The sequence below is a fragment of the Saccopteryx leptura genome, chromosome 6 (genome assembly GCF_036850995.1).
Source record: "Saccopteryx leptura isolate mSacLep1 chromosome 6, mSacLep1_pri_phased_curated, whole genome shotgun sequence".
In the NCBI taxonomy this organism is placed as follows: domain Eukaryota; kingdom Metazoa; phylum Chordata; class Mammalia; order Chiroptera; family Emballonuridae; genus Saccopteryx; species Saccopteryx leptura.
In genome coordinates this window covers 39,100,055-39,118,353 of record NC_089508.1, presented here as the reverse complement: position 1 = coordinate 39,118,353, position 18,299 = coordinate 39,100,055, and the positions used below count along the sequence as shown (strand labels likewise).

Here is an 18,299-nt window from a genome sequence, read left to right as displayed (position 1 = left end):
TTGTCTGTATAGCAAAATCTAAAGTTAGTCATTATTTGACCCTCCTATTGAGCAAGAGAGGATCTTGGAATGCTGTAACTCCAGACACCTACCTTGTGACTCATGGGCAGTCGGTTGGTATTTAGATGTCTTCTTAGTTTTCTTTTGCAGCACCATTAACGCCACATTATGACTTACTCATCATTGTTTATTTTTTACCTACATACTCATAATGCTTTTGCTAACCATTTTCTTCTATAGTTCAGACCATCCTTTGAGGATCATTTTCTTCCTTATTGAAATGCATCCTTTAAATTTTTACTTTATAAAAGTTCTTGGTGGTGAGCTATCTCAGTTTTCTAAATATCTTTCTTGTGCCCTCATTCTTAAAAGCTAGTTTCACTGGTAACACAGACTCTTAAGATTTAGAAGGAACTTCACTGACTGTTTAGTTCAGCTTTTTGCATTTCCAGAGAGAGCTTGTCACTGCACCAAAGGAATACATGACTTTTCCAGGATCCCTACTGTCCTCAAGATAAAGTATGATTTCTTAGCCTGATACTGAAGGTGTCCCCTGTCCTGCCTCTATTGTCTCCACTCCAGGATCCCGGCCATATGTCCTGCTACTCTGTGAGAACCCACTGTATTAGAGAACTTGGTTTTCGCACATTCCCCAATGCCCATGTACCTGGGTTTATGTCATGCTTCACAGAGAGACTGTCCTTCCTAAACTTTCTACTTGGTCTACATTCTTCTCTTCCATCAAGGCCTAAATTAAATGCCGTCTCCAGCACAGAGCCTTTCCCAGCCGTCCCGGCACTCGGGTGTCCTTTCCTGCCCCTTGCTCCTCCAGCACCTGTGAGTGGCACTGAGCTTCGCTGCTTGGTGCTTTCCATCTCCGTGTAGCTTGCTTCTCCAGCTAGAATGTAAGCCCGTCTACATTAGTGGCCTCCAAACTTTTTTGATTGTGCAGATATCAGTGAACAATTGTTGAGCATGCACCCCAAATATATATACATTTCCTTATATATTTTATACATTTGTAGCACTACATATGTTATAACCACTATAAATTATCCTCAGAAGCGAAATGAAGAATGAGAAAAACAAATGAACAGAACATCCAGTTGTTTCTTCCTGTCCCTCAGCATAGGGATTTGAGAATCTTGGGATGCTCTCACCCTATTGCCTGGTAGTCGTGACCCCAAAGTATCTGATGATGATGGTGCAGCTATGAGATGTTAAAGTGACCAGGTCAGAAGGTGAATATAGGAGTATTTTAAACCTTATATGCTCTTAACTCTGGACTTTGGTACGGTGTTTCCCTCTTGTAATCTTCTTTCCCATTTTTCCTGATCCACCGCCTCTTCACATGTTTTGAAATTTGCAGCTTTATTGTCTTTCTTAAGATAAGCCACCCTTATTGCCCATGTCTGGATAAGGCTCATGTCCTCCCATTTTTCTGTGGAAACTGATACTTGCATAGCTGTAGCCATTTACAATCTTTCTCCAACATTAGACTTTCCGTTGTTGAGAGCATGACCTACTTCCCATTAAAATGTCCAGCACTTAATAAATGTTCAAAACCTGTTGGTTGAATAAGCATATGGTAGAGAGGGAAGAAAGAGGTTGAGTGTATTTTAAGCCTATATGAGGACCAAGGTCATTGCAAAAGAGAACCTGCTATTTAGTGTCAAAAAGGGGGCAGAATCCCTCCTTGTCCCCCGAATAATTGTGAATGGAATGATGGCTTAGGGTTGAGAGATTCGTTCTTCATTTTTCAGTGGGAACCCTAGCAGTTGGTTGAACTGTTGTGTAGACTGTGTGTTTACCAAATTATTATAAACCTCTAAATTTAAACTAAAATATCCAGGCTTCTTTTAATGTGGTGTGTTGAGCTGGTACTAAATACTTCAGAGGATGGATTTCTCATATCTTATCCAGCTCTTTGGAGTTTTCTTATATACATCTGCTTTTCCTAGAAGAGTATGAACTTGTATTCAAAGATATAGACTGAGTTATTTATAGTAATAAAGAAAGGCCTTTGAATGAATTTTATGAATAAAAAAGAATTCATTTGTCCTTGACTAGTGGAATTTTCTCTTTCTGGTAACACAGGGATAAGGACACCGATTCATTACTAATCCAAAAATATTTTGTCACCAGAATTTTCAATCATCTCTTTTAAATTTTATTTTGTTCCTGTTTAATTTAAGGCATACTGCAATTGTCAAAAAAAAAAAAAAAAGCCAACTAGTAGCAAAGATATGTGCTTCTAAATTGTTAGCCTCTGACAGGAAGTAACCATATGATACAAATGACATCTGATTAAAGCCTTTATTTTTTTTTTAATTACCATAAAAAGCTGGCTGAAGTTCAAAGCCCTTGCATCAGTGTTGCAGGAAATTTGGTTATGTGATAAAGGCATTTTAACTTTAGTGTTAGGTTTTGAATTAGTCTGTTTATGATGACCAGTGGTGCCATGGTTTTAAAAATCACGTTGAATCGGCAACATAAGGGAGGCAGTATTGCTTTCATTCCAGCCATGTAGTTGGAGAAGGAAATGATTAGGCCTCATATTCCTCATGGCTAATATCCTGCAAGGTTTTTCTAAAATTACCAAATCAGAACTTGAGAGCATTCAAGAGACCTTAGAAATCTACTAGTGGAAAAGAAAAAAAAATGGAAAGGGAAATGGAATTAGCCAAACTAAAGGGCAGGATTCTCTTAGCTCTCTGCAGGAAACACATGTTTATCTGGAAAAGATTTTGGTGGGACAGGTTGTTTGTATAAGAGTTTTTTTTTTTCTTATGAGGAAGGAAGACCAACCTGAGCTTGGGGGTTGGAGTAAGAGTGCAAAGAGCAGTCCCTAGGCTCCCAGGGAAGGAGGAAATATACAGAAATTTTACATAGGAAAGCCTTGCTTTTGCAGAGATGGTATGCTAATGCTATTAGTTTACTTTAAAGTTAGTCATGATGTATATTCATTTTACAAGAGACACGGTGGTTAAATAGTAACCGCAGTATTAAATGCTATAGAAACAGAAATAGTAACTTTTAAAAAGATATTGAAGACTTATATCCTCATTAAAACCTGCACACAGATGTTTATAACAGACTTATGCATAATTGCGAAAACCTAGAAACAGCCAAGATACTCTTCAGGAGGCGAAAGGATAAGCAAACTGTAGGACATCTGGACAGTGCAATAGTATTCGGCGCTAAAAAGAAATGAGCAGTCAAGCCATGAAAAGACAAGAACCTTAAGTGCATATTACTAAGTGAAAGGAGTCTATCTGAGAAGGCTACCTACTATATGATTCCAACTATATAACATTCTGGAAAAGGCAAAACTATGGAGACATTAAAAAGTTCAGTGGTTTCTGGTTTGGGGAAGGAGAGGAGATGAATAGGCAAAGCGCAGGGGATTTTTAAGTAGTGAAAATACTCTGTGTGATAGTAAAGTGATGGGTATATGCCATTTTACATTTGTCCAAATCCATAAAATGTACAATGCCAAGAGTGAGCCCTAAGGTAAACTATGGACTTTGGGTGACGTGTCAATGTCGGTTCATCCTCATAACAAATGTGCGCCCTCTGGTGAGTGATGACGACAGTGGGGCGTGTGTAGGGCAAAGGGCATATGAGCAGTCTCTGTTTCTCCTTCTGTATTTCATTGTGAACCTTAAACTGTTCTAAAAAATTAGATGTTTAAAAATTAGGGGAAGGTGTTGTAGGTGAAAAGCAGTTAACAAAACTAGCACATAGAGCACGATACTTCTTATGTAAAATTGTATATCTATACAGTGTGTATATTTTGCATGTTCGCCAGAATACTCAAAGTGATTCAAAGTATAGGAAGATTTAAGATGATTTTTGATTTTCAGGGATTTGGCATGGTGTTGGGGCCAGCTTGGACTTGGTGAACATGTTAAGGACACTACTCTTTTATGGATTCTTGCTGTATTGGCCATGAGTTTGCTTAAAGGCTTTAATCACTGTAAAAAAAATATAGAAGACTAGATAAAGAATAGGTGGTACATATACACTAGGGTATACTTTTCAGCCATAAGAAATGATGACATCGGATCACTTACAACAAAATGGTGGGATCTTGATAACATTATACGGAGTGAAATAAGTAAATCAGAAAAAAACAAGAACTGCAGGATTCCATACATTGGTGGGACATAAAAAAGAGACTAAGAGACATAGACAAGAGTGTGGTGGTTACGGGGGGCGGGGGGAGGAAAGGAGGGAGAGGGAGAGGGGGAGGGGGAGGGGGAGGGGCACAAAGAAAACTAGATAGAAGGTGACGGAGGACAATCTCTCTTTGGGTGATGGGTATGCAACAGAATTGAATGACAAGATAACCTGGACATGTTTTCTTTGAATATATGTACCCTGATTTATTGATGTCACCCCATTAAAATAAAATTTTATTTATAAAAAAAAAAGATGATTTTTGAAAAGAAACTTTTTCCTTTATAGCTCCCTGTAAAAAAACATGATTTCTATTGTTTGAATTTTTCTGTTGTTTGAGTACTTCTATTGTTTGAATTTTCTATAGTGATCATATATTATCTTTATAAAAAACAGCACCAAAAGAGCAAAAGCAGAGACATTTTACATGTTTCTTCTGTTTTGCCAGATTAACCCATATTATGGCTTTCATCTAGCATCTCGTGTGTTAAGTTCAAAAGGTTATCGGGGGACAGAAGAGATCAGGAGTGGGGCATTTTCTCTCCAGTTAAATTTAGTAATGGGAGGGCCCTGGCCGGTTGGCTCAGCGGTAGAGCGTTGGCCTGGTGTGTGTGGGACCCGGGTTCGATTCCCGGCCAGGGCACATAGGAGAAGCGCCCATTTGCTTCTCCACCCCCCCACCCCCTTCTTCCTCTCTGTCTCTCTCTTCCCCTCCCGAAGCCAAGGCTCCATTGGAGCAGAGATGGCCCAGGCGCTGGGGATGGCTCCTTGGCCTCTGCCCCAGGCGCTAGAGTGGCTCTGGTCGCTGCAGAGCGATGCCCCGGAGGGGCAGAGCATCGCCCCCTGGTGGGCAGAGCGTCGCCCCTGGTGGGCGTGCCAGGTGGATCCTGGTCGGGCACATGCAGGAGTCTGTCTGACTGTCTCTCCCCGTTTCCAGCTTCAGAAAGAAAAAAAAAAAAAAAAGCTAGTGTGGCTTTATTAAAAAAAATCAGAAAAATTAGACTCTGAGACTAAAAAATAAAATAAAATAAAATAAATTTAGTAATGGGAGGATTTTTAAAAAGGCCAAATAATTAGAAAATGCTTCTATTTTTAAGCATATAAATAAAGATACTTTCCCTAATGATTCAACTCAAATTTGATGGAACAGAAATATTTCCTTCTTATCCTGAAAGCTGGTGGTAATGATCCACTGAGCAATGTTGACTTTTCGTTTTAAAGAACTGAAGAATGAAGAAGTGGCAGCTGGAATTCTGTTTATGGATGAAATTAGTGGCGGGAAATGTAATCTTTGTGGAGTCACAGCGACAAAGTAGACATTCTTACTAGATTTGTAGGAAGGAATTGTGGGATTCTTGCGGTTAATCGTAGTAGGGAAAAAGATGGAATTTCTGTCATTAAATGATACATGCAGAAAAGAGTAGGCACACTACTAGTTGAAGATTATTATTGTAAGAATTTCCTACTTATACTTCACCTCGTTCCACCAAGAGTTTGAAGCAGCTCATTAGGAAGTATATGTGGCAGCAAAATATAAATTAGAAATCAGGCCCAGGGTAAGTGTAAATTCATTCTATGAATGAATAATGATATGGCAGATGATATGGATGCTCTGCTCATATTTCTTCTCAGGCCACAAAGGAAGTCTGGAAATGGGGGAGAATTGACACCCCCTTCCCCTGAAGCAGCCATTAGCCAGTGACAGGGGCTGAGGATATATGTCCCAGTTTCCTTGTCCCTTGAAGATGCTCTACCAACTCTTTGAGATTCCCAAAGGAGCCCAGTCATATGCAGGATGAAAAGGCGGAGGAGATGGGGTGGGATCCTAAGAGCCATGGTGTTTGGACACAGAGATTGGCATTGGTGTCTACGGAACAGATTTAGTAGAGGAGTGTAAGATCTTCTAGCTTCTTAAAAAGAAAAAAAGGACCGCTGGTCCTTCAAGGTTGACAACAGGGAGATCTGCCACCTGGGCAATGTGACTAGACCTTGTAGCCCAGGTCACCTTCCCCTGGGGAGTCTCACTTTTCACTAGGACCCTCTCTATCTATCATGTAGCCCCAGAGGTGATGGTGATCTTTAATGCACTCTCTGAAGCAGAGCTCAGGTCTGGCTGGACCGTGTACACCAGGCTTAAAGGCAGAAACTGAACTGTACACAGAATAATGTGCACTGGATGGTCTCTCTTTACAAGGGAGACTCATTTAAATCATTCTCCGTGTGCCATTACTACTGAGCTTACTCCTAGCCTGCCTCAGTCTGTCTCTGCAGAGCCTTGTAGACTCTACATTCCTGGGTACTCAAGTCCATACTCCAGAGAGTAAGGACCAGAGGCAAAGACTAGTCTCTCATCTAACTAAGATCCTCCCTGAAAGTCATTTTGCTCTCTGGGGATCAACTTGCTCTCAGATGTTGGACAGTGGAAACACCACCCTTTGGGGGAAATCTACCCCTATTACCTTACTATGGTTCAAATAGGACAATTACAGTAAGCCTAACTTCCATACAGGAGACTCACATAGACTGTTGCAGGGAAGCCATCTTACTAAGTGTGTGACATGATCCAATCACATTTCATGAGTACAACTGGATGAATAAAGGATGGATTGAAGAGGGGAACAAACATTCAGGGAGACTAGTTAGAAATTATTACATTGCTCAGATAAAAGAAGGAAGAATGCATCACTTGTACCCAATGAGCAGGGGAGGAGACCTAGTCAGATCATGATAGGTTTAGTAGAAGTTGACAATTGATTGGCTGTGTGTGGAGAAGAAGAATCTGTAGATATCTCTAAATTTTTTTCTAGATGACTCCAATGACAGTAGTACTATTATCTAGAAAGAATGTGTTGAAGAGTGGGAAGAGGGTTTCACCTACAAATGTCAAGTTTTAGGTATTTTAAGAATATCTTGGAGAGATACTGAGAAGCTACTTCGAAATGGATTTAGTAGTTAGAAGCCAGAGCTAGAGGCAGAGATTTGGGAGCCCTCAGTGTAGAGTCAATTTTTAGAAGCCAAAAGAACACATGAGGAGATGAATGAGCAACCATCAAGACCAGAAGAATGATGTACAGAGAACCTGGGACATACACACGTTTACAGGTTGAGTGGAAGAGAAGGGCTGGTGAAGGAGAAATTGCAGTGAGAGGAACCAGATGTTGTTGGAGCCAAGGTCTCTTTCTTCAAGGACTAGAAAGGGAGTTTGTACTTTGGACATTACTCATAGGTACCAGAGGTGAGGAAGGTAAGATTAGAGGATGAAGGGTGGTCAGGGCTCTCTTCCTGTAGCAGTGAGGTGAGAGGCCTTTCCCATGGCTCCTGATGGAACTTTGGTCACATCTGAGCTCTGTTCTGATCACCTTTCTGCTGACAGAGAAGGCTGGAGAGCTGTGTGGAGATGGGATCAGCTTTCACGGTGCTATGAGCCATGAGTCCTACTGAAAAGAGTTAGTCTAGTAACACATTTTTTTTTCCTGCTTGTGCCACCAATGGTCATCCTCATGAGTTGGCATGATGGTAGGTATTTAGGTAGACTGAGCTTCCTCCAAGGGAGCCAGACCCCCGAGAAACACCTGTGTATATATAGCTCCTGTAGAGTCAGGTCTCTTAACACACTGAGTCTAATCACTCTATCGGAATTTGGAAATCACTATGAGTCATGTGCTTAAGCTCTTCTCAAAAACCAGAGAAGATTCAGTGCGGCTCAATGGCATTCGGGGGCATTGCTGGCTCTTCTAAAATATCAACACCCTTTGTTGCAACCCTTGTGATTGGTGTTGGCACAAATTCCAGGATCCCTCCCCTATCCTGGTTCACTAAGTTTTCCTTCCTCTTTTCCAAACAACTGCTAATCTCAGCCCATTTATGAAGTCTTTCTTAATTAATCAGAGAACTGGGTATGCAACGCCTGTGATTCCTCTCGTCACTCAACACCCACTACGTGCTCTCACTCACTGGTTGTGTGTACTTGTTGTAAGGAATCATCTAAGTTATATATTTACTTAATGCACGTTTTAATCTTTCTCTGTTTATATCATTATTGTCTCAGACAGGACTCATCTAAGTGTAAATCATTATGCATCATTCTTTATGCACACAATCCTGTAATCAGATAGTTGCTTATTTATGGATATATATATATATTTGATGATAATAAGCAAAATTCTCTTCCTACCATATCTCATTACCTTTCAGGGATATATTTTAGAGATATAAACAACATAGTGTTTTCTGGTTCTTTTTTGACTAGTAACTTCTGGTCAACTCTAAGGTTTTCCTGTTTGTTTTTCTCACAGTTATTCCCTCCCATGTGCACAGATGATAAAACCAATATCTCAGGAAGAAGAAAAAAAAAGACATTTGATAGCATTACTCAGTTATTCAACAATAGTAAATAGAGTCTGGCGTCCCCACTTCTATCACTGGCTGCTTGACCTCACTTAACCTTCCTGTTAGTTTCTGTTTCCTCACCAGAAAATATAATATATGACTTTCCAGGAGACCTAATGTTACTAAAGGACACAGTGCAGCGTGGCGGTGCCCAGAGCCTGGGGCTAGGACAAGTGTGGAGGATACTTGTCATCCTGGCCCTAAGTAGCCTGGGCATGTAATGGTTTCCTAGGTATTGATTTATCTTCTATGCTATTAGGTGGTTGAATTAAAAAAACCTTTTCTATTCCTTGGCCTCTATGGTAGTTTGAAGTAAGGATTTTAATAGCAGTTATAATAGCTAACACTTGGTTGCTACCTGCCAGGTACTTTTCTAATTACGTTACAAACTTTTTAGTAAGTCCTCAGAATAGCCCTTTGAGGTGGGTTCTCTTGCCCGTCATGTTCGACAAATGAGGAAACAAGCACAGGAAATTAAACCTCTTGCCCAAGGTCACCCGTTTTATTAGGGGGAAGAGCAGGGTTCTAGATCCTGTCCCCGTGACCACCACATCGTCGGCCTGTCACACAGAATAGCTGAACAGTCTCCTCTGAAACACCAGCCCCTAAAACACCAGCCACAGATGGTAGTAAACCTCAGTGCCTTTGAAATTAAGCAAATTCAACTTAAAGTTAAGTCACAGTTGATACCGAATCAAAGTTATTTTCTTTATGCATTTTATATCAATAGTTCTGTGAATTAAAAGGGGCCATGCCATAGATTATCTTTCTCTAATTTAATTTGCTCACGGTCGTTAGAAAACATGGGCTATTGACCTGTGGTAGCGCAGTGGATAAAGCGTCGACCTGGAAATGCTGAGGTCGCAGGTTCGAAACCCTGGGCTTGCCTGGTTAAGGCACATATGGGAGTTGATGCTTCCAGCTCCTCCCCCCTTCTCTCTCTCTGTCTCTCTCTCCTCTCTGTCTCTCTCTCTCCCTCTCTCTCTCCTCTCTAAAAATGAATAAAAAAAAAAAAGAAGAAAACATGGGCTATGATCTGTGCTTTTGGCTCGTATCAGAATGTTTCAGAAGTACTTTGAATTTAGAACTCTGCTGCTGGAATATGAAACCTTAACGCAGGTAGGTAGAAGAAAAGACTTAAGAGGCTGAAGTATTTACCACTTTTGAGATAAAGTTACAACAGTTTTACAGAGACTTCACAGGCACCCCCCCTCTCCCCTCCCCCCTGTCGCCTACCCCCCCCCCCCAGCCTCCTGTTAGCACTACAAGTTCAAGTCCAGCAAAATGTTTTACAATAAAAACTTATCCTGGGGTGTTTTGGTGGCTCCTAATCACGACTATTCTTAAATTTTCTAAAAGAATGTGTGGGATGACAATTAGATTTTACAAAATAGAATTTATATCAAAATAGCTAATCTTCGTTATATTCGATGTAATTATTCCCCACCCTGTCCATAGGCTGGCCTGTGAAAACAGGCCCAGAGCCCCTGGGGACTGGGATGTGTTTCCACCTGGGGCACTGAGCCAGCTTCCTATTTACTGAGAGGCATTGAGCACCTCAGGAGCAAAACAGAAGTTGTGACTCCAGTTTTGGCTGCAGAGCATGTTAGGGTTGCCCGGCATGTTCAACTAACACGTGACCTGAAAGAGTTCCCAAAAGCCCGAGTTGGTTTAAGGCAACACAGGATTAAACAGCCTTCAGGAGTCCTTTTAACCCAGTCCTAAGTCAACAGGAGGGGCGCAAACAATGAGGAAGTTCCCTCTGCACTCTGTAAAACAGGGTTGAGTCTGTGCTCAGGTGAACATCGTACAGTCCGACAGCTCTGGCTTTCTGATCGTGGCATCAGTCAAGAGGAAGCCATTTGAAACGATGGGGGCCCCACTTCTCAGAAATGAACAAACGCCTTGCAAGTTCCCAGGTGTGTGTGAGCGCATGCATGAGGGTGTTTACTTTTTAAACAAAGGGCACACGCGCAAAAGAATATGTACAGCAAGGACAAGAGTGACCTTTAGTTACAGTGACCATGTGGGATGCAGAAGCGAAAGGGACACCGCCCCCAGTGCTGTGGGATGAGGGAAGAGGTGCACGCCCGGGTTGCTGTGGGAACAAAGGGGTGGGGGGCATTTCACCTTGATTCAAAATTTGGGAGCTGCCACTTCGTCTTTGAAGCAGATAGAATAAGTCTAAGTTAGCTAGCAGGGGTAAAAGGCAGTAACAGAGACATTCAGTGATTGCCTACAGCTGTCTACAGCTTCTTCCTAAATCCTTCTGGCCATCAGGAATAATCTGAAAAATTCATAGGTAATGATATTGCTGTGGTGATTGTTGAAAGGGAAAAAAGGGATTCGATTTATGAAATATTAAAAATGCAAGTGAGCTGACCTTTTAACCGATCTTTTTAGCATTAAGGGATTAAATAAGTAAATTCTTAGTAATGAGACCCCCCCCCCCCAGGGAAAATTTAATTTGCATCTAGATGTGTTATGTTGACTAATTCATCACAAGGTTTGCACCATCCAGCACTGAGTGGGGTCTCAGGTCAGTGATAACATAGGTTAGCTAGGGTGATACTATTAGGCTAATTTTTATCATCTGCCAACAAGGGAACATTAAAATCTATTCATTTTGTGGTTACTAAATGGCTCCTGGAAGTCTTGTGGAGGAGAGCAACCAGATAGCGTAACTGTTCTTTTGTGACCTTTATCTAAAATTGTTAAGAATCTCTCAGGAATATTGGTTGTGACACTATCCCCATAGGGCTGAGGGCAAGGGAATATTTTATCTTATTTAGACAGACACGAAACCTGAGAATGGAAGTAATTAGATTGCTTCCTGGAGATTTTACACATGCACACACACACGCGCGCGCGCGCACACACACACACACACACACACACACACACACACACACACACACACACACACACACACCTGAAGCAGGCATAATTTTAACTGTGTTAGTGCCTCTGAAGGCATTGGTGTTTCAGTCAAATTCATTTCGGTATTTCTGTTTTTCATTTTTTTGAGATTTCTTGTGTAAACCCTAATTTTTACTGTTAAAAAGAATATAGCAATTGATATGTATATAGGATACATTCTTGCTTTCTGGTATTCTTTACAGAAAAAAAATGTATTGAATAGCTGAATGAAAGGAAATGTGTATTTAAAACTTTGAAAGATATTGTCAAATTGAATGCCAAAAAAAATTATCTTTTTAGTTGACCGTTGAATGACACAACTTGAACTACACAGGTTCACTAGTACGTGGATTTTTTTCAATAAATATTGTAAATGTATTACCTCTTTCTTATAATATTCTCCATGTTTTCTTTTCTCTAGCTTACCTTATTATAAAAATACAGTATACAGTGTGTCTGTAAAGTCATGGTACACTTTTGACTGGTCACAGGAAAGCAACAAAAGATGATAGAAATGTGAAATCTCCACCAGATAAAAGGAAAACTCTCCCAGTTTCATACCTATTCAGTGCAGTTTGATGTGGGCTCACACACAGATTTTTTAGAGCTCCTTAGGTAGCTATCCTGTATAGCCTATACAGACTCGTCACTGACTGATGGCCTACCAGAACGGGGTTTCTCCACCAAACTGCCAGTTTCCTTCAACTGCTTATCCCACCGACTAATGTTATTCCTATGTGGTAGCGCTTCGTTATAAACGCGCCAATATTCACATTGCACTTTGGTCATGGATTCGAATTTAGCGAGCCCCAGAACACACTGAACTTTCCTCTGTACCTTCCACATCTCGACTGGCATGGCCGTGGGCTGCTCCACTGTATACACGGTGTTATGTCATCATCTGCGCATGTGCACATGCTGCCACATCCTCCTACAGAAACTGGGAGGGTTTTCCTTTTATTTGGTGCAGATTTCACATTTCTATCGTCTTTTGTTGCTTTCCTGTGACCGGTCAAAAGTGCACCATGACTTTACGGACACACTGTATTACTCATATAAAATAGAACATGCAAAAATCTGTTAATTGACTGTTACTATTATTGGTAAAGCTTGGGGTCAACCAATAGACTATTAGTAGTTAAGTTTTTAGATGAGTCAAAAATTATACATGGATTTTCAACTGTCTGGGGTGGGGAAGGGCATCCGTGCCTTACACGCATGCCGTGCTCTTCAAGGGTCATGTGCCTCGCTTTATGGTAAACACTTTGAACGCATTACCTCATTCAGTCCTTGGAAAATAACCTGTGAGGAAAGCATTTCCTGGTCGTATTTTCAAAAGGTTTTTTAAATTTTTTAATTGAATGCAAGTTCAATTTTATCAAGTATGTACATTTTCAACATCTATTGAAATGATCATACTTATTTTCTTTCACCTGCTACTAGAATAAAATCTAATAATAGGTCTTCTAATAATATACACATTGTTACGCTCCTGAGAAAATTCCCTTTATCACAGTGAGTTTTCTTTTAAGGTAATGTTAGATAGTATAGAAGTTCCTGGTTATCTGAATATAATTGCTACTGGGCAAAGTCTATGTAAGACAAATCCTTCAAAATGAAAACTAAATTTTGTTAATAGTTAAAAAGTGGGAGAAGGAATTTTAAAAAGGAAACTAGAATTGTGTAAATATTATATTGAACAAATTTTGTTAATTTCTCCAGGCACTAATTTTTAGAATGAAATATTTAGATTATTTTATTATATCAGAATACTACCTATTTTATTCTTTATTTTTATAGTATAGTTGTAAATAGCTTTATATTATAGACCCCATAATATAAAAATATTGACTAATATTTTCTAATGTTGCTTTCTTATTCACTTTGTAATTACACAGACTTCAATAATGAAGACCCTTGCATCAGTATTTATGAGTGAGCTTTTTTAAAATTGATCTTTAGAAAGAGGGAGAGGGAGGGAGGGAGGGAGAGAAAAACATTGATCTGTTGTTCTACCCAGAAATGAGTATGTGCCCTGACTGGGGATCGAACCGGCAACCTTGGCGTATCAGGACAATGCTCTAACCAACTGAGCTTACTGGCCAGGGATAAATAGGATATTTTAAACAACTGTGTGAAGCATCATTATTTCTCAGGGCCTTTTCTTATATGTTGGTAGTCAAATTATTCTCTCTTAAAATGACCTTGATGTTATTTTCTGTATCAGTTGTTAACTGATCTAATTCTGCCAGAGCCTTATTTGCCATTGGCTTTGGGTGTGAATTCTCAAACATTACTTTCCCTAGACTGCATGAAAATTCTTTAACTTTTGCAAGATCTTCCATTTTACATTGGAGTTAGTTTATATCACATATTAAGACACTTGTCATATCCATTACCACATCCAATAAGCTGAGAAGCCAATGTGATGGTCGGGAAAAGATGTTGTTATTACATGGAAAGGAATATTTGTGTTAGGGACTAATTGTAAAAGAATAGGAAAGCAAAGACCCCATAATATAAAAATATTGACTAATATTTTCTAATGTTGCTTTCTTATTCACTTTGTAATTACACAGACTTCAATAATGAAGACCCCTGCATCAGTATTTATGAGTGAGCTTGATGTATAAGCAGAAGGGGCTACTTTTCCTGGGGCCCATATATAATTTAGAGATGTTCCGGAAACTAGGAGAAAAAGCTTTTTCACCTTTATTTTCATTAACCTATCATGTTAATTGCTTTTTCTTCCACTTAAAAACAAATCCCAGTGGTATGAGCAGTACTTCTGTTGTAACAATAGGAATCACAGTTTATTTTCATACCATGTCACAGTTTTCACAGATATTATGAAATGCAGCTTACCCACATCACTACTTCAAAATTATTAGAATGACTAGGTCTACCACGAATTAATTTCTAGAAGAAGAGTACGTATATATTATTCTATTTCATATAAAATACATTTTGATACTTGATTTTCTTTGTAATCTTATGAATCTTGTTTTCTTAGATTATAAAGCTTTATTCTAATAAGGGATCCATAGACTTCATTAGATTTTTGGGATGGGGGCCGCACATGGTGTAAAAAATGATTATTTGGCCCTGGCCGGTTGGCTCAGTGGTAGAGCATTGGCCTGACGTGCAGGAGTCCCGGGTTCGATTCTCGGCCAGGGCACACAGGAGAAGCACCCATCTGCTTCTCCACCCCTCCCCCTCTCCTTCCTCTCTGTCTCTCTCTTCCTCTTTCACAGCCAAGGCTCCATTGGAGCAAAGTTGGCCCGGGTGCTGAGGATGGCTCTGTGGCCTCTGCCTCAGGTGCTAGAATGGCTCTGGTTGCAACAGAGCAACGCCCCAGATGGGCAGAGCATCGCCCCCTGGTGAGCATGCCGGGTGGATCCTGGTCGGGCACGTGCGGGAGTCTGTCTGACTGCCTCCTGTTTCCAACTTCAGAAAAATACAAAAAGAAAAAAGAAAAAAAAATGATTATTAACCCTGATTTATTGTCTGTTATATCTTAGAACATATCAGTTATATCTTTTAGTGCTAGCATTGTACTTGTTTCCTTTCAAATTGGACTCTTCCTTTCTTTCTCTCTCTCTTTTTAATTTATTTTATTTTATTTTTAGGTGAGAAGTGGGGAGATAGTGAGGCAGACTCCTGCATGTTCCCAACTGGGATCCACCCAGTGATCCCATCTGGGACTGATTCTCTTGAGTACCGAGCTATTTTTAGCACCTGAGGCTGATGCGCTTGACCAACAGAGTTATCCTTAGCTACAGGGCCATGCTGGAACCAATAGAATCACTGGCTGTGGAAGGGGAAGAGGAAGAGAAGGGGGAGTAGGAGGGAAGAGTAGATGATTGCTTCTCCTGTGTGCCCTGACCGGGGATCAAACCCCAGATGTTCATATGCTGAGCTGATGTTCTATCCAGTGAGGGCCTCTTTTCTTTCTCTGTTCTGCAACAGTTCTAAACGCTAAAGTTATCTTGTCCTTGAATCCTTAAAACAACTTACACATGAAACCATCTGGGGCCTGGGTGGTTTTAGACAGGCAGTCCTTAGAAAACTTTCTCAATTTCTTCCAAAAAACTAGTCCGTTTGGTTTAGTTAGCTCTTCTTTAATTAATTTTGGTCATTTGTATTTTCATGGAAACCTATTCCTTCCAGATTTTAAAATTAATTAGCAAATTATTACAAGATTTCTTAAATTTTCTTTACATCAGTGATTAATTCAAAAGCAGTATTAAAAGACGTCATTTTTATTTTATCACAAGTCTGCATATTTTGGAGAATTTCTAGTGTAATTATGTAGAAGACACCATTTACTATCTTTAGATGATACATTGTTTTCAGAGTCTTCAGATTGGAAGCCACTATTTTTAAAATGTGAGGACCTCACCAGTGGTGGCGCAGTGGATAGAGCATCAACCTGAAATGCTGAGGACCCAGGTTCAAAACCCAGAGGTCACTGGCTTGAGTGTAGGCTCATTTGGCTTGAACACAGGTTCACCAGCTTGAGTGTAGAGTCACCAGCTTGAGCATGGGATCATAGACATGACCCCATGGTTGCTGGCTTGAGCCCGAAGGGCACTGGCTTGAGCAAGGGGTCACTGTTTCGGCTGTAGGTCCTCAGTCAAAGCACATATGAGAAGCAATCAATAAACAACTAAAAGTGACGCAAATGCAAATTGATGCTTCTCATCTCTCTCCCTTCCTGTCTGTCTCTGTCTCTGTCTCCCCTTTTCTCTCTTTCTCTCAAAATAAATAAATAAATAAATAAATAAATAAATAAATAAATAAAATGTGAGGTTTGAAAAGGAACTTTACACCTATTCCAGGTTAATGTCTGTCTATTCCCAGTGAGCAGACGTGGTGCTTGGATTAATGCTGTCAGGCAGCTCTCTCAGTGTGCTGTGGGCAGTTCCCTCACTCAGTTTGTGAGGACACTAGAATAAAAGTGGAATGATGAAAAACACTGTTTCACCAGCCAGTAGTTGCAGCTAGTTGGAGGACATCTGGAGTGGGGCTAGGAGTCCTTGCTGCTGCATATCCTGGAGCACTGGAACCTTGGGAGACCCATGGTCTATGCTGAGGGGACAGACCCAAGAAAGGTGACGAGAGTCTCGGGCCACATAAATCTAACCTTAAAAATTAAGAGTCTTAAGGTTACTTGAAAAGCATGATGATTTCTAGAGGTGTTTTGCATCTTGAAGAAAGAAAAAAAGGCTTGACCTGTGGTGGCGCAGTGGATAAAGCATTGACCTAGAAATGCTGAGGTCGCCGGTTCGAAACCCTGGGCTTGCCTGGTCAAGGCACATATGGGAGTTGATGCTTCCTGCTCTTCCCCCTCTTCTCTCTCTCCTCTCTCTCTCTCCCCCTCTCTCTCTCCTTTCTAAAATGAATAAATAAATAATAAATAAAATTAAAAAATAAATAAATATGACTTTAATATTAAAAAAAAAGAAAGAAAGAAAAAAAGTAATTTAGGATGTATTTTGAACTATCAAACTTTCTCCAACATTAGGTGTAGGAATATTCATTACACATTTTTTAATTTTTTTCCCTTTCTTTTAATACGCAGCTACTCTCCAGAGAGATCGAATCTTCAAACATTTTACCAGGAAGCGCCAAAGGGCTATGCGAAGGCGAGTCCACCAGATCAATGGACACAAGTTTATGGCCACGTACCTGAGGCAGCCCACCTACTGCTCTCACTGCAGGGAGTTCATCTGGTAAGAGGCTCCTTGACTTCCTTCCTCCTGAGAGTTCCCGACAGTTTGACATCTGCGGTGTGAATGGAGAGCCACATTTTTGTGCAAACTTTTGTCATTTTGTTTAAGGCAGAGGTACTTGGTTCAGTTACTTCTGAATTTTGACCAAGTTACTTTGTATTCTGTTATTTTCGTGATGACTTTGGATTTTATACCTTTTAGCAGTCATAATCCAGGGTTAGTGAGTATGTCTATCCTTTTTAACCAGGACAGTCTTGTCTACATTAAAGGCCCTGACGTGGATGCAGAGAGGAAGCCCTCCACTGTGCTGTCACGACTATATTCTTTAGGGAAAAGTTCCTACTGTTCCTACTGCGTTTTCCACTGGAAAACTCCGCAGCTGCGGCATCGCTGAGCCTTTATCCCTCTTTGCAGCAGTCCACGTGTTCTAGTCAGCTCTGCCCTGCCGCCCTGTGGGTGGCCTGACCCGAAGGGTGACTGTTGGGCGCTCTTTATTTAGTGTCATACCATTCTGCTTCCCTCCTTCATGTGACCTGCCTGCCTTGTAGGCATTTGTGGTGACAGCCAGCCTGTGGCCTCGACTAAGGTTCTAAATGGAAACTTTTTTGTTAATTTTACCACATTATTTCCAAGGAAACATTAACTCCCACCCAACCAGCCGTGCCCGGCCCATCTCTCTCTCTCTCTCTCTCTTTCTCTCTCTCTCTCTCTCTCTCTCTCTCACACACACACACACACACAATATTGGTATATGTTACATATACATGTTTAAAAGTATGATCTCTGGAATTCAGTCTTATTTCCAATTAGATGTATGAGTGTAGACAAATTATATAACCCATTAGTGTTTCCTCATTTGTAAAAGAATAAATAATTTTATTTTTTATTATATAGTAAATTTCTATATAGTCCTTAAAGTGCCAGGCGCTATTCTCAGTATTTTACAATGATCAGCTCCTTTTATTACCATGGTAAGCCTATGAGGTAGGTACTATGAATATTTTCCCTTTTTATAGAGGAAACTATGGCTCAGAGAAGTAAACAACTTGCCCTCAATCATACCCAGGCCATCTG

The 18,299-nt window shown here is 40.4% G+C and overlaps 1 protein-coding gene across 2 annotated transcripts in view; it reads left to right on the top strand.

Annotated features, from left to right (window-relative positions):
- The window catches only part of PRKCH (protein kinase C eta), a 294,275-nt gene that overhangs the window by 102,731 nt on the left and 173,245 nt on the right, over window positions 1-18,299 (top strand). For both annotated transcript variants that reach the window (XM_066388442.1, XM_066388441.1), the window contains exon 3: window positions 17,075-17,225. In XM_066388442.1, the coding sequence (XP_066244539.1) occupies window positions 17,075-17,225 (151 nt within the window). The remainder of the gene's footprint in view (window positions 1-17,074; window positions 17,226-18,299) is intronic.